A 16707-nucleotide genomic window follows, 5' to 3' on the forward strand; every position below is an offset into this window, starting at 1 on the left:
GATGCAGGGCTGCCTATGTCAGATGCACATACTAAATTCCCTATACATCTTTGACTGCAGGTAGAGTCAATGTAGGCATGCCTTTTACTATATGTGCGGGTCAGAGAGAGGTATCATTTCCAGAGTTCCTACTGAGCCAGTGTACGTGCTATGCATTGCCTCTTTGCCAAGGCCAAAGCATACTGGGCACACCTCCTTCTGCTTACTGGGGCAGGCTCAGGTTGTTCCTCCTCCGAGTCACGCTCTGCCTGTGATGGCCCTGGCAATGGTGGGGGGCTGTTTGGCCCAGGCCTATGCTGGTCCTGCTGCAGCTGTTTTCACAGGATCATATTATGTAGCATAGCACATACCATGACAATTTGGGTACATGTAGTTGGTGAGTACTGCAAGGCTCCACCAGATGTATCCAGGCACCGGAACCGTGACTCGAGCAGCCCATACACATGCTCGATTACATTTCGTGTTTGTGTGTGTGCCTCATTATGGTGTTCCTGTTCAGGTGTGTGTGCGTTTCTGATGGGTGTCATCAACTACGGCTCCAGTGCATAGCCAGCATCCCCCACTAGGTGTCCATGTGGGATGTCCCCATTGGCAAATGTCTGGTACAGCTGTGTCAGATGCCAGATATGGGAATCATGGTAGCTTTCAGGGCAGCCAGCACACACATTCAGTATTATGCCCTGGGCATCACACATGACCTGGCAGTTGATGGAGGGGAAGCCCTTGCGGTTGATGTAGACCCTACCCCGCTCAGCGACTGGTGCTTTGATGCATTTGTGCGTGCAGTCTATTGCACCCACTACCTCAGGGTATTCCACTATTTGCTGGAAGAGACGCATATTGCTGGCCAATACCTCACAGGAATTGGGGAAGTATACATGATCACTGACATGTGCTGACATGGCATCCAGGAACTGGTGCAGTACCCTGGATGCTGATGCCTGTGATAGTCCCATCATGTCACCAGTTGGTCTCTGGAAGGTACCTGTTGCTAATATTCTTAGGCCAACACATATCTTAGTTTCCACTGGGATGGGTTCCCCTCTGTTGGTTCTGTGTGTGAGGCGTGGCCTGCACAGCTCAACAATTTGCTGCAAAGTGGTCTCTGTCCACGCTATAGCGCTCCACTGTCTCCAGTTCATGTAGCCCCTGGTAGGTTACCTTGGGCCTGTGCACTCTGTCTCCTCACTGTGGGTTGTCCAGCAGCATTTGCATCATCACCACCCTCAGCATGTTGCATATGTCACCTTATAACAGCAATGGCAGCCCCTAACATTTTTTGCCTCAGTACAGCTTTTTCAGTTTTCACTGCTATTAGCTTACTGCAGTGTTGCAGTGTCTCTTCAGAGAAACATAATGGACTGTTGTTTGCAGTGTTTTAAGTGCTGGGCTGGGCTAGTGTTCTGCCTGGGTAATTGCCTGATTCTGATTGTTTTCACCTGCTAGCTCTGCTAGTACTCCCTGGTAACTTCCCTACTATTTGGTGTGCTTCCTTTTTCCTTTCTGTTTCCTCAGGGGGGAGCGCCACACACACAAGCACAAACGTGCGCACACCAGCTCACACGCGCACACACATGCTTACACGGGCTAAAACCTGCTTATTCTTGTTAAAAAGCACGCACACCGGCGCAAATGCACTTACAACTGTTTACACAGCCTTACATATGCTTACTCAAGCTTACACGTGCACACACACGCTAACACGTGTGCACACTGTCTTACTCAGGTTTACTGGCACACACACACATGCATGCATGCTCAGCAAGAAACTTTGGTGTTATCCACGGCATACACCTTCCATTTCTTGACTTTACCTGGCCTACCTGTTGACATACTTCTTTCAATAATATGTAATTGTCGGCTGACACTTTGCTCCAATGAGCTTCACTCCTTTCATACATACCCCCCTCGTGATGTCACCTATCTTCTACTCTGTTACTCCCCTTATCTTACTCCTACACTCCACTGACTGTGTTCATTTCCTATGTAAACTTGTGATTCACTATTCTAACTCTCATTTGCATAGGATTGCCTACTAATGCTTGGTTGCATCTCTTAGATTGAACTTCCCTCCTTAGCAACCTCTACTCGGTGGCCATGTTGTCTTCAGCCTGCCATTCAGTTGCATTGTAAATTCATTTTAGCTATAAAATCCACATTTGTGGATCTTAATTATTAATTTTCTGGTTTTTAGGGCGCTGCACTACGATTAAATCCTGGAGATGGGGATGAAAAAAAAAAGTTATTTTATTTCTATTTTGCATCACTTCCCATTGCCAATGACCGTATTTTTGGCCATTGGCATGCTTCCTCCTGTAAATGCATGCGTTTTTTGCAGCTGTCACGGCTCCGTTTTGCTATTTGCAGAACCGTACTCAGTTATCAACTAAGTACATTTCTGCAAATAACACTACTCCTACTCGGACAGGATCGGGTTTCCTGGATCGCAAATTTACCTCATTTGCATAGCGTTCACCTGCAATTGAGGTAATTTGCATATCCAAGCCCAGTCCATGTAGGACTAGTTTAAGGAGCTCTGTTACACGCCCCTACTGGCTGTTCCTGGATCACTCGGCAGACATGTTGGCTGCATGGAGTCTTACTCTACTCTTAGACTCCGTGCAAGCCTTCATGAATCCGGCCTTCTGTGTGTTCAAAATTGCATTCAACAGGGCAGTGTTGATAAACATAAGGAAAAATTACATTAAAATATTAACAAAATCTTGTATTCTATATAACACAAATCTGGATCACTACCCCTGGTGGAAAAGAAACATTAAAAATACTTTCTATTACAACATTAATTTAAAAATGGAAACACAGGATATCAACATTTTGTATGGAGAAGAAGCAGGTCAGTTTCATATTAGCTTTGATTTTGATATTGCTTACCAATGGAGTCACTGACCGCTGCAAGCTGGCCATTTTTTTTTGTACAGATATACTTGCCATTACTTGCTCGAATGGCAATCCGTCTTCCACGCCACTCAATATCAAACATGTTGTTGGCAGCACTGGGGAAGGAAGGAACAAGAAATGGGTTACAATGTATGAACTTTAATTGCTTGTGACCTAAGACGTTATAAATTGCCAAAATAGACGGGTTTCAGTAAATAAAGTCATGGCAGTCTTAAATAATTGATGGATGACTTGAACAGCCATGCTCTGAAATTTTATATAGTCACACTGTATGCTTCTGCTCATTCTGAAAACTACTAAAAAATGGAGTTTGCCACAGTAACTTCTTAGTCTCTCACTTGGGAACTGCATTCCTTTCTCTGCCATTAATGGTAAAAGAAACGCAATAACTGTTTGTTGTGCATAAGCCAAAACCATCATTAGCACTTAATATTGATTATATTACTGCAGAGGGAGGATAGAAGGCTCTATGTGAGATTAGCCAGGCTCCTGTGTATCTTTGCAGTCAGTTGGACATTTTACTAACTTTGTAGTTTCCGTTAAAACTTCAGTTAACATATTTTCAGGTATGTCTTACATTTTTATTTATTTATTTATTTATTTTTTTGTTGACCGGGTTAGTCCCACTATGCAAGCGGCCTTTTTTCATTGGATATCCAAGGTGATATTTATACATTTTTTCAACATGTTTTTTTCTTTGTAGTCTGGAAGTACCTACTAAATAGATCCAAGATGCCAATGAGAAGATATAAGGGTTATACCCCCCCCCCACCAAAGACACACACAGATATGCACGCACAGTGCACGCATGCACATCATGTGACACACACACACATGCACACATGCACACGCGCACACACACACACACACACACACACACACACACACACACACACACACACACACACATTCATACTTTCTATTTTAGTAAAGTATTCTTTCATTTTAGAATTCTCAGAAATTCAGACTTCCTTTCTCAAGATCCAGTTAGGAGGCTGAGTTTGTCACCCTCAAGATAATTCATTGCATTTCTGGGACACTGATATAAACTTATTGACACCCAGGCATTTAAATTTCAGAATGATGTGTAATGTTAGCAGACTGCCGTGACATGAAATAAATGGAACTATTTACAATAGTAGCCCCAAAGCCAAGCACTGTGGTTCAGACAAATAATCCTCTGAAAGGATAGCGGCAGTAAGCAGTTGATAGTGTTTTACGTCGTATAAAGTAACAACAGCTTCTCTCCAACATTTGCACTCCGATTAAAATTACTCCAACATTAAACCCATTAGGTCTTGCTAGCTGTGATGGGTATCTTGTAAAGAATGTAATTTAAGGAAGGCTGTTTGAAAAAAAAATGATAAATAGGTTCTAGTAAAAGCTTAGTTCCCACAAATGTGTAGTGCATGATATCAGCTGATAATGTGGCTCGAAAATGACTACATTTTAAGTTTGTATGATAATATAATTCCTGCAGTCCAGACACTAAAATGACTAAAGCTGCAGCTGTCATGAAATGGGGTGACCTTTGCTCCCTACTGTTAGCAGTCCATATGATTATAGTGAGTGCTGCTTATTTTAATACACCCAAAGCAAATGATATGTTTAAAGGCATTCATGCAGTAGAAATAAATTCCTAAATTACACTACCCTTGTGTTTCAGAATAAGCCTCCTATTCTAAGTAATTATATAACTAAAAGGACACATTCACATTTGCATATGTCTTCTATGATGACATGAATTTACATGTGTAGGTTTCAAATAATGATTTTCATTTATAGAATTAATTAGGTTAGGATGCTTACAGCTAAATATGCCGTTAAATCGGCAGCACCTCTGAAAGAGTTATCTGGCAATAGCAGGAAGTAAAGGATGTGCATTAATATGCAAAGTGCAGCTCTGGTCACTTCAAGACATGGTTCAAATCAACATGCAAACTTAAGAAGTCAATCATTACAGAGCTCCTGTCATCACCAGTCTACACGCTGTTCATGTATATCGGAGATAAAATTTTACTTGGCTCTTTTCCATTTTATTTCTTTAATAAAAATGTGCCACCATTTTAGTTGTTTGCTTTTGCTATTTTGCAGAGTAAACAACTGCAAAGCCACACTTGGAAGCAAATTAATGTTTTCGTCAAACTATGCTTTAAACTAGTATGGTCTGCAAGCTGAGGAAGGTTCTGTTTACTAATGTAGCATGTCCTTTAGATAAGGGAAGAAAAGGATGGCTACCTCACTATCAGCATATTGTAAAAGTACTTGTGCAAGAAGGCAAGTGCAATGGTAGTGAGGCAAGGGAGGGCAGTAAAGGCACAAGTCAAAATGGAGCTGCCATAAGGGTCAAGAAAGGGAAAAAGCTTTTTCGGTATACTTTAGAAAGGAGGCCAGTGACGAGCATACCTATACAGTTTGAGAAAGGATTGAAGCGAAATCATAGAAGACAGGGAGAAAGCAGATATACTAAATATTTTCCTTTGTCTTCACAAAGGAAATGGATGTGGATGCATTCTGTGGGGGAGGGAAATGTGTGGAAAGTAGTGGGTATATAACAAAATAGAGAGGGAGACTGTAAAAAGGGAAAGGTAAGGCATATGGACGAGAAGGGCTTTCTTCTAGGGCCCTGAAGCATCTAGCCACCTATGGTGATCTTCAGCATTGTATACAGATTAGAGCCTGATAACCAACTCATGTAACAGTATTTGTAACTCTGCAGTGCTGCTGGCGGTTACGTACTTCCTACTGCTACATTATGCAGGAGCAGACTGTGATTTGTGATATTACGCTAGTTTATTTTCAATGGAAAGTGTATTTTCAACACACATCTATACCTTGTTTTTGTATTACTTTGTATTTTGGTGCTATGATGTGCAAGATTTTTCTTCTGATCTAGGGCATGACTCAATCAAGTTTGCACTATTGCACAAATAAATAACACCTATTTATTGGAGGATTTAAAAAGTTGCACAGAAAGTAATTCTAAGGTGCATATCTCATGACCAGCTGTGACACAGTACAGCCAGACATAGTAAAGTCAATTTAATTCATTGCCCTGTTTCTATATAGAAACCTCACCTCCATCAGGTATGGTATATATTAGTGGCACTGGCACTGGTGCATAAATGTTGCCACATCAGTTTGTTCTTTGTTACTCTTCTCAGATTTTTACTTCTGTCAGTATCCACTAATATGGGATGCCGCGGTGGTACGGCGGTAGTGCTGTTACCTCACAGCAAGAGGTTCTCCCGTTCGATTCTCGGCTTGGCTTGGGAGTGCCTTTTGTGTGGAGTCTGCATGTCCTCCCCACGGTTGGGTAGCATTTGAAAGACATGTGTGTGTAAATGTGGGAGTACCTTCTTTGAAGGTTGGGCATCAAGCTGGCACCTCAGCGTTTTGTAAAAATCTACTGCCAATCATTAGCGGACCGGAGTTCCGCTGTGGCGACCCCTTACCGGGAAAAAGCCAAAAGACAAACAAACAGTATCCACTAATATCACTAAAAGTATGCCATTAGTTACAGCAGCAGCCAATGTGGATACTGCTAGTATAATACAGTAGACTCCCTCTCATCCGATCTCACTGGGACTGGACCTTAGGCTGGATAAACGAATGTCTGGTTAATCAGAAAATGCATACAAAATAGCATTGATAGGCTATAAATCAGCTAGAATAACAGGATTTGTGCTACTATGCATTTTTCTAATGAATATGAAGTCTAAAGCTTAAATGTCTGTCATTATTTTGCCCAGAGGAGGTGAAAGTGTTGTTCTTCTCTGTTGTCTTTTGCTAGGGCTATGGCAGAAATTTGATGTCCTGTTAAAGAGGAGGCTGGTTAAACGGAGGCTGGATAAGTGGAAGTCTATTGTATATGTGTAAACCTAATTGACAGAGGCCACTATAATAATCTTAAAATACATGAACAGCTTGTTGGATTTCATTCATTATTTTCTTGTTACTGCTATCATTTGGACAAAACCAAATATTACTTTATTACTATGATTAATAGTAGATATGCTATTGTTCCTCTAGTATAGTGTACATTCGTTTCAGAATATTGTTTTTTCATTCTTTTCTACAGTACCCATAATTCCAAGTGGATTCGATTTCTGTGATGTATATACTGCATACTCCTTATTACTTTTTTCCCCACTGTAATCTTTGCTCTTCCCTGCACATTATACAATATTTTCACACTACTTTCTTTCTGCCACTTTAAAGTCTCTCTGACATTTATAAGTTTTTTTAATTTATTTTTTACCAAATCCAGGCTAAGTTTACATTTCCTACTATTCTCTTTTCTTACTTGTTTTTGAATTTTTAGTATGTACTGTTTTACTATACTTTTATGATTTTTAGTTTCTATCTCTTTTATAAGTCTTCTTTTTTCCTTCTTATTCATGGTTTCTGTTCCTCCTTATCTTCTGTCATTTCCAGCTAAAGAAATGTTATATTTCTGTTTGCCTTTTCCTGTTTTCCTCCTGTGAGTTGAATGTTTTATGGATACAGTCTTGGTTTCCTAATGATGTCATCACTGTATGAAAATAACCCCCATTCTTAAAAGGAACTGCCTAATGATAGGCAGAAGTACAAAAGGATGCCCACCTACTTACAGTGTCAGAACTTCACCTTTTTGTACATAACAGACTTCACAGTGCAGCCAGCAAAGAATGGCTGAGCACGCCCTGAAGTCATAAATACTGAATCCCCTGCCTTTCCTGTTTTAATTTTATGTGTTCTTGGCACAGTGAGGCGGTGGGGGAGGGGAGGTCCTACATTTGATACATCAGGCTATAATTCTTCTTCTACATTAACATGTCCTCAGCACAATAAGATCAGTGCTGGTCAAATTCTCAAAAGTCACATGTTCAAATGCTATTTTCAATTTACTGAAAGCTCTACGTAGTGAAATGGGTCAGTTTAAGGGGGACTTTCTTCTTACCTACAGGAAGCAGTGATCAACAGTTGGCCTTTTAATAAATGGAAGTGCCCCCTGCATGATGGATATGGGGGGGTTCTTTGTCTTCCCTCAAGAAAATCACAAGTCACAATTACAATGATTTGGACTTTTGACAAATTGGGTGGGGTTCTTTGCCTCTGACAAGAAAAATCATAGTTCAGAATTGCAATGAAGTGGACATTTTGGCAACATGATAAATCTGAACTCAATTTCAGCACGTGGACTTTAACAAATAAAGAGGATGAAAAGTTTAGCCAAGCCATGGTGAAGACATACAACTGACCCAGAATAATCTAGGGCTCCGTTTGACTGGTTTTCTCTCCCTGGTGATTTAATGGTATTTGCATTACATAGCAAACAGCAAGAGCTGAAGGTTTCAACCACTGATACATTCCAAAGGACTTATAACAATGCTGATTAGAAACAGACTGCACTACTGCAGCACAATTCACAGACACAAGGTACAGGGTTTGATTCTCACCTTTAAGAGGGAAATTGGCTAGGCTTAAAATGACCCACAAAGACAGCTAGCCTAATACTTACCTATGAACAGATAAACAGTCAAAATTCAGCAAGGAAAATGCACTGGGAGTAGCACAGTGGTGAGGCATTGCTGCCTTACAACTCCCAATTCTCCGGTTTAGTTCCTAGCTGGTGTATCTTCTTGTGTTGAGTTTACATGTCCTCTCTCTGTCTGGATGTTTTTTTTTCAGGGCCTCCATTTTGTTCTACTGTTGACTTTCTAAGTTGTCTATAGGTGAGTGTGTTTTTGTGTCTGTACATTTATCCACCAATGTACTGGTTATCCTGTCTAGGATTGGTTCACCATCTTAGTCCCATAGCTTGTAGAGATAGCCTCTGGCCTTCCCACAGCCCTGACTAGGATAAAGTAGTTATTGGAAAATGAATGAAAACATGAAACTTACTGAATGTGAAATGTCAGCAAACTGCCAATTCATGGATTATAAGACAATCCTTTACTGACCATAATATTAAAGGCAGCTCTTGGGAAATTAATGGTGAACTCAAGCGATCAGTGCTAGTGGGTACTACTCAGCAAGGGTAAATAACGCAAAATAGCAAAAACACATTATGAAAAAAAAAATAACAGCAAATTATTGACATTAGAGTCACAAAGTACTCATGTAAACATTACAAGTAATCGTGAAAAAGAATGGAGGCAAGGAAATGTATATAATCTAAAAATAAAGAGAATGTTAAGATGATTTTGTTGTTCACCAAAAAACGACGGCTTTTGTGAGCCATATTGCTTTTCAGTGGATTGTGTCATTATAAATCCATGTAAATGCACAGTCAGCCTATTTCTGAAAAGCTGATCTCACAGAACTGTACACCATATAAATGATCATACAACATAGCAGAATGTGCAAAACAGATTTCCTTAGAGGCCAAAAAAGAGCTTGCTCAGTAAATATCTATTCTGTCAAAAACCCGCCTAGAAATTTAGTCATACTGAAATATCTTTAGCATTTGTAAGGCAGTCCCTCTAATCTACTCAGACTTGGGGAGGTTTGGTGATTAAATTATTTAAATACACTGTGGCAAAACTAGCAAATTAATGCTTGTGTTTTTGCCAGCATCAAAATGTTAGGGTGATATCATGAATGAATGTGATGGTGTAAGAATATTTACTATATAAGAAGACATATAAAATTGTTCAATTTTGTAGATAATTATGTTTTAATATTTTTAGTGTGTACATACTAAAGATAATAAGACATTAAAATAAAATGTACAGTCATTTTATCTGTCTGCCAATGAAGCAACTCTTTGCCACTGTTTTCAGAAGATGTAGCCACTCTATGGATTTTCAGTCTGAGTAGCAGACATCAGACAATATGTTTGGTTCTTAAATTTGGGGAAGGAAAGGTCTTAGGTCCAAGACCAGAATGAGAATTCAGTTCACTGGACTGATGCTGCATGCCCTATATATTACCTTTCTGATAAGACATAAAAACAGTATAGTTTGCAGTCTCTAAAGAATATTAAACAAAATAAAACAGGTAGAGGTTCTGTAGGTAAAATTAACATGAGGACTCAAAATAATTTCAGAAAAGTGAATATTTTAACAAGAAACACAGAAACAAAATAATTCCTATCTGATGCACACTGCCCCTGTGACAATCTGTCATACAGCCCTTACTGCTGTCTCAGTTATTTATTTCATGGAAAAGAAATAGCTTCTGATTTCTGCCCTGACCTGCATCATTCTGAGGGAAACTGCCAGTAACAATGGCTATAATCAGAATGCTGCACGCTGCAGTGAAAAAGGTTAACTATTTGTTGCTTGCATATGTTGATTTAAAAAACACAGAAAAATGTTGCTGTTTCATCCCACTTTCAAACCAAAGAAATTCAATGTGATGTTCTTTTTTAATTAAAAAAATAACTATTTATAGCTTGGTTACCAAAAGCCTACACAGCACAGCTGAGATCAGAGTTTCGCATAATCAATGCACTACTTTCATTTGTAAACTCTTGCACATATAAATTATTTCTCAGAAGAATGAGTCTGAAGGATGACTGGGAGCACTGTCTGCAGATTTATTTTTCTAATACTGCATAAAATATAAGCAGTTAGAAACAAGCTCCTCAGTCATTACTCAGTGTACATTCTTGGGGGGAAGGTAATTACTTCTGAATACGTAGTACTGTTCTTAGCAATCTATATGAAGTAGACAATTTTTTTAAGATAATAAATAGCTTTTTTGGGGGAGGAGTACTGTTCTATGAATGACTTTGAATATCAGTGAGTAAGGGGTTGAAGAAACTATAATGTAATGCAACCACCCACCACTGCAACCCCTCCATTGTAAGGTATGGTATAACAATCAGTATTCAGAAAGTTGTTACCATCTGGATTCTAACTGGCTGAAGAACTCAACAGTATCTGGTCCTCAGCTACATTAAAACATGTCCTCATTCATTCAGAATCTGACCATAATAGCAATTATTTCAGATGGTACAGATGAAAGTTCCTGCATCTTTCTGAAACTTTCCAGTGACCAAGGAATTATATTATTGTGGGACTTGACTTTTCTTAAAATTATATCATAGCTAGCAACAGTTTAAGCATGGTATATGTTGTATTGTACCCTTAAGGGGCCTTTCAGGTATGCAAGGCTTGGCAGAAATTTAAAGGTAAGAATAATCAGTCCTAACAGTGGCAGCATGCATCATAAGGTGAAGAATGCTTTACATAAATCTGTTTGTGATCACACTTTTAAGTTTGTCAACTTAAATGCGTATATAGCTAGGCATCTTACAGTCCTCATGATTGATATTGTTCCTGTGTTCCTCTGAAAAAACTCATTCATTTGTTTTTAAAGCATTAAGCAGTAGGGTTGTTACCTTTTCTAATGTCCAAAGTGGAAAAAAAAATACTACAGAAATGTGAGCTGCTCCAAGAAAAAAAATGTGGTGATACTAGAGCACCATGATGATCAGCATGATTGGTGTTAGACTGACCATGCCTATGAAAATATACATGAGTTTTCCCATAATGCACTGGGCAGTGTTGTGCCAGTAACCGTTACTGAACTGACTGTGAACCTGTCAAGATGTGCATGTTACTGCACTGTGTGTGTGTGTGTGTGTGTGTGTGTGTGTGTGTGTGTGTGTGTGTGTGTGTGTGTGTGTGTGTGTGTGTGTGTTTAACTGGTATGTAAAATTAATGCAATGAACTAATACACACTAACCTTGGTATTCTGAGTGTCTGGCATCCTGAATATGGTATGGAAATAACATAAACCATAATACATAGAAAGTAAATGCAAAAGACTAGGCTTTGTTTTATTATTGAAATGATCCTCACTGTTATAGAATTTTAATTGCTTTTATTCTTTCATACCATATTAAGTTGTTTGAGATACAGAACTGAATATCTCCGCAAACATCTGAAAAAAATTAAACATACTTTTATTGTAAAATCACAAGATATTTAAAAATGTTGATGGTTTTAATTTTATTTTATTATTTATTTATTTTTTTTTTTTTGCCAGATGCACCTGCCAAAATGCAGACAGCTCTGTGGAAAGAGGAGTAGGTGGCAACCTTTCTCAAAGCAGGATTACTGGAAACATAAGAGGAGACTAAAGTGGACAGGACTGTAGTATGCAATGAATTATTCTGGTAATATAAACTTGCTCCACACCAGCCAGAAGCCCAGCCTGAATCATGCATTATCTACTATAACTGTTTTAAAGCAGCATTGTTTAAGTTACTCACATCCTAAGCAAGGATGGATACATGTCTTGTTTATAGGAATCATAACTTCAGCCATTCGTGATAGCGAACACCTGAAGATTAATTCTAACTCCAAAGGCATCTTTTCCTGATATCTGTTCATGGTATTTTAACAAAAACATGTGAACACATCCAGAGCTTTATAATATGATATAAACTGAATTGATTTCCCATTTTTAGAATACAGACAAGATTAGTCTTTCAAAATGCAGTACAGCAAATGTATCAATATTAAAATAACTTGAGTGTTCTCTTTCCTGTCAGAATAATAATCTTGGTGTTGTCAGCAAATTCACTGCACCACACACTTGATGATTTATTATAGGCCACCATAAATATTAAACAGCAATTGTTCCCATACAAAACTCAGGGAGATCCCTCTAACCAGGTTTTTAATTATAGAAACATGATCACCCACTCTGACATTAATTTAAAGAATGGTCTTGAATCCAGTTACCAGTCTAGTCTGGAACATAGATGATTATGAGCAGGTTGCTGATTATAACCCATTTATTATGTGTTCACGACACGGATATCAAGCAATTCATCTCGAGACCGAAGCTCGAGAAGTGAATCTTGACATCTATGTCAAGAACAGATAAATTATAGTAATGATCAGAGTCGCGATCATAATTCTTTGTAGTGCACAGAGCTTTATCTGCTCCATGTACTACTAGTTACAGAAAAAAAAAAAAAAAAAAGATTAAGTGTTTTGCCAGCTTTCAAAGCCACAAAGCACTTAGCCACTTAGTGAGTACTGTCAGAAAGACAGTGTAACACAATCCCTTACTTTTACACATGCCGCTAAACTGTCCATTTTGTAGAATGTTCAGATTTTTGCTTCATTTGTTTGGTCTGTTTCTCATAAAGTATGTGGTTTTCAGGCACATAATTACAGACTGAAGTCACTGAATAGTGACATATTTTGAGTTTCAAAGTTCATATCCTCTAGACAAAATGTAGGCAAGCACACATCCTGTTATTCTAGGTACTTTTATCAGTTTGCAAGAGGAAGGGATACCTTATCAGTACAGACAGCAGGCAAAACCAAATCTTTTATTTTGCTGCTGCCACTTGGTGGTCCATACTGTCAGATTTTACTGTTTAGCAAGGGACCTGATCTTAACAACTTAAGCATGGGGTGCTTAACATTTGTTAAGGTCAGGTCTCGTGAAACTGTATTGCTTAACTGAGTTGTCTTTTTCCAAATATTGGAGCATAATCACTGCACTCCATGTACTAAGTAAGAGTTCTTCTTCAAGGTTTTTAGCTGTATAATGATTTAATCATGGCAAATAGTATTAATGGCCTTCTGCAAATTTAAGGAAACACTATTATCAGGAATACCAGCTTTTACTTCCTTAGCAGCATTAGTGCAGAACTCCAAAATGTTTGGGGTTCATATTAAAACACTGGACGCTGAAAACAGCGAATGGTGTTTCATCGACACATATTCAGCGAAAGCTGAAAATGTCAAAACCACAGAACAGTGATTTCTTTCCTAGGGAAAGAAATTGCTGTTCCAACCCCCCCCCCAAAAAAAAAAAACATTAAACACTTTCAAACACATACACACATACCCTAACCCTAATTAGACACCCCCTCCAAAAACCAGTAAACAACTAAATACACATATGCATGTAACCCAACCATACAGCTAACGAAAAAAAAAACATTAAACATTTTAAAACATATGCACTTACCTTAACCCGCACCCTAACCCTAAGGTCAGTAACTCTCACACATTTACATAAACAGTTCCAAACACATACATACTTACCTTAACCCTAATCCTACCCCCCAAAAACAAAAGTAAACAGCTGAAAACACATACACACGTAACTCAACCATACATCTAACACAAAATAAAAAACAGTAAACACTTTCATACATATGCACTTACCTTAAACCGCACCCTAACCTTAAGGTGAGTAACTGTTGCACAATCATGCTCGGGAGTTATACCGGACAAAGGACCACACTACACTTCAGAACAGGCAAAGCAACAAAGCAGTCAAGCGACTTCTTTCCCAGGGAAAGAATTCACTAAACAGCCGCTTCACTGTTTTGCCTATTCGCCCTACATGTGTCGACGAAAACGCATTCGACAAAATGTGTTTTCGTTGTTCTAATAGGAACCCAATGTTTGCACAGCAGAATCTAGTAAACTGGTGCTGGTGTATATTAACAGTTACTGTAGATCTTAATGGGATTGTTGTTATCAGAAGTAACTTTAACATCTTGCCAAAATGTTAGTTCGACTTATGGGTCTGTAATTTCCTGGAGTGTGACTTATCACCATCTTTAAAAACAGGAACAACTGTAGGTTTCTTCCACAGTTCTGTCTACTACACAGAAGTACGTTTTTTCTGAAACAGGAAATGAAGTACAGGTACTATTTTTTTGCCATGACTTTGCAGTAAAATACCTTATGACCTTACCTGAACCAGGTGTTGTGCTGACTTTAAAACCTCTTACTGCTTGTTATATTCATTCATTACTACTCAGTGGCCAAACAAAGTTTTAATGAGATGATGACCAGCCTCAGTTTTACTCATTGTGTGAGAAGTTTCAGCAAATATATCACTAACTTTTAAGTCCACACACAAGAATAGAGACGTAGGCTCGAGTTATTAACTTTTCACAATTAATTAAATAGTAGCACGTCCTTTCAGAAATTTGAACTTAAATTTTCATCACACACCATTGATTTCCCTGATGTTAGGATAGCTAGAGATTACAATGGGACATGGTCGACTAGATTATATACAAAAAGTTTTTACAAAAATACATTTATACATAAGGAAAGCATGCACCCTAGTCACATTTTTAAAAAATGTGGTGAAGGGCCAGGCACTTAGAGTGTCCAGACTCACGGCAGAGAATGAAACATTTCAAAATGAAACAGGTGATTTATATATGAAGTTTAGGAAGAGAGGTTATAAGGAACAGGATTTTAAAAATACTGTACAAGAAATCCAAGAACTGAGACACACAAAAGGAAAACCCTATTTTTCAGGTAGAGGACATGAGCAGGTAATTACATATAAGCCCACTAGGGATAAATTGAGCATATCTACTGCTTATGTTAGTAATATGAATATCATGAGAGATGTAGTAAAGAAATATTGGCCGGTATTGGCATCAGAACCACAAATTAGAGAGATAGTAGGGGACGGACCCAGTTTTATATATGGAAACAAGAAGAATTTGAAAAGAATATTGTGCTATGGACCTAGAATAGAAGAACAACAGGGGGAACAATATGGTACCTTACCCTGTGGAAAGTGTAACCAATGTGGATACATAGAGACTACCAATAAGTTTACACATCCTGCCACAGGAAAGGAATATAAGTTTAAAGTTAAGGCTAACTGCCATACAAAGAATATTGCATACTTAGCAATTTGTATCCATTGCTCGAGCCATTATGTAGGTAAGACTAACAGAGAATTCAGAAATCGTATAAGAGAGCATCTCTTGAGTATTAGGAATAAAGATAATACTAATGCTTTAGCAAAACACACTATGGAACAAGGAGAAATCCATTCCTTTAAATTTATGGGGATAGAAATAGTTAAGGAAAATTAAAGAGGGGGTTATCAATAATAAAACTGAGACATCTGAAGCAAGATGGATTATTCGGTTGCAGGCTGGCAGAGATACTGGACTTAATGCCAGGGTTCCACTAAAGCCGATTTTGAAAAATAAGAGAATTCGTAAATAAATGATATATAGATGATATAAATGTTAGGTGATATCACTTCCCCCATAACATGGAAGGAATTTATTAATGCTGTTTCTGTTGTTTTTGAAAATTTATTATTGCTGTTTCTGTTCTTTTTTAAGGTTGGATATTTATTGTGGTTGTACTAATAAGATATTTTATACATTTTACAAAATTATGCTACATCAAACTGTTTTATGAAGTTATGTTAATTATTAGCGAGGTATATATATAAATGTAATCATTTTAAATAGTTATATATATTTTTAAACTTTGTCACTTTAAAATATGGGAGGGGAGTTTAAACAATTTAAATGATTCAATTAAGAAAAATGTGGTGTATATAGGGACCATTAGTGCTTTGTTTTACTGAATAGTCTGAAGAAGTGGGAGTTACTCCCATGAAAGCACTTACCTATTTTGAATGAATAAACAGCTGGCTTACTTACTACTACATCGTGATTTTATTACTGCATTGTGATATCCTTCAGCATTGTGTATGATCCTTGGAGAGTTGTGTGATATCACTAACTTTGCCATATCTCTGCCATCAGAAGTAATAGTGCCATTTACTGTAAAAAATGATATATTACCTCCTAATTTACAGTTCCTAGCATTTGTATAAAATGTTTTCTAATTATTATCCTTTAAATTTAGCGCCAGTTTCCTTCCATACCACTTTTTCTTTTTCCCAATCAATTTCCAAAATGTTCAAGACGCATTCAAAGTTAGTATTTTGTTCTTTAATATTGGAATTTTATTAAACAATTCCACACAATGTTTATTTTTCTTAATGTGGTTCTGATATTTATTCCACCATCAGGTTGGTTTACTC

The 16707-nt window shown here is 38.0% G+C and overlaps 1 protein-coding gene across 1 annotated transcript in view; it reads right to left on the bottom strand.

Annotated features, from left to right (window-relative positions):
• Positions 1-2866: 2866 nt before the first annotated feature.
• The window catches only part of FSCN2 (fascin actin-bundling protein 2, retinal), a 221615-nt gene continuing 207774 nt past the window's right edge, over positions 2867-16707 (bottom strand). The window contains exon 3 of the mRNA XM_044086718.1: positions 2867-3014. Within this exon, the coding sequence (XP_043942653.1) occupies positions 2867-3014 (148 nt within the window). The remainder of the gene's footprint in view (positions 3015-16707) is intronic.

Source organism: Protopterus annectens, chromosome 10.part0 (assembly GCF_019279795.1).
Source record: "Protopterus annectens isolate FY-2018-M chromosome 10.part0, PAN1.0, whole genome shotgun sequence".
NCBI classification, from domain to species: Eukaryota; Metazoa; Chordata; order Ceratodontiformes; family Protopteridae; genus Protopterus; species Protopterus annectens.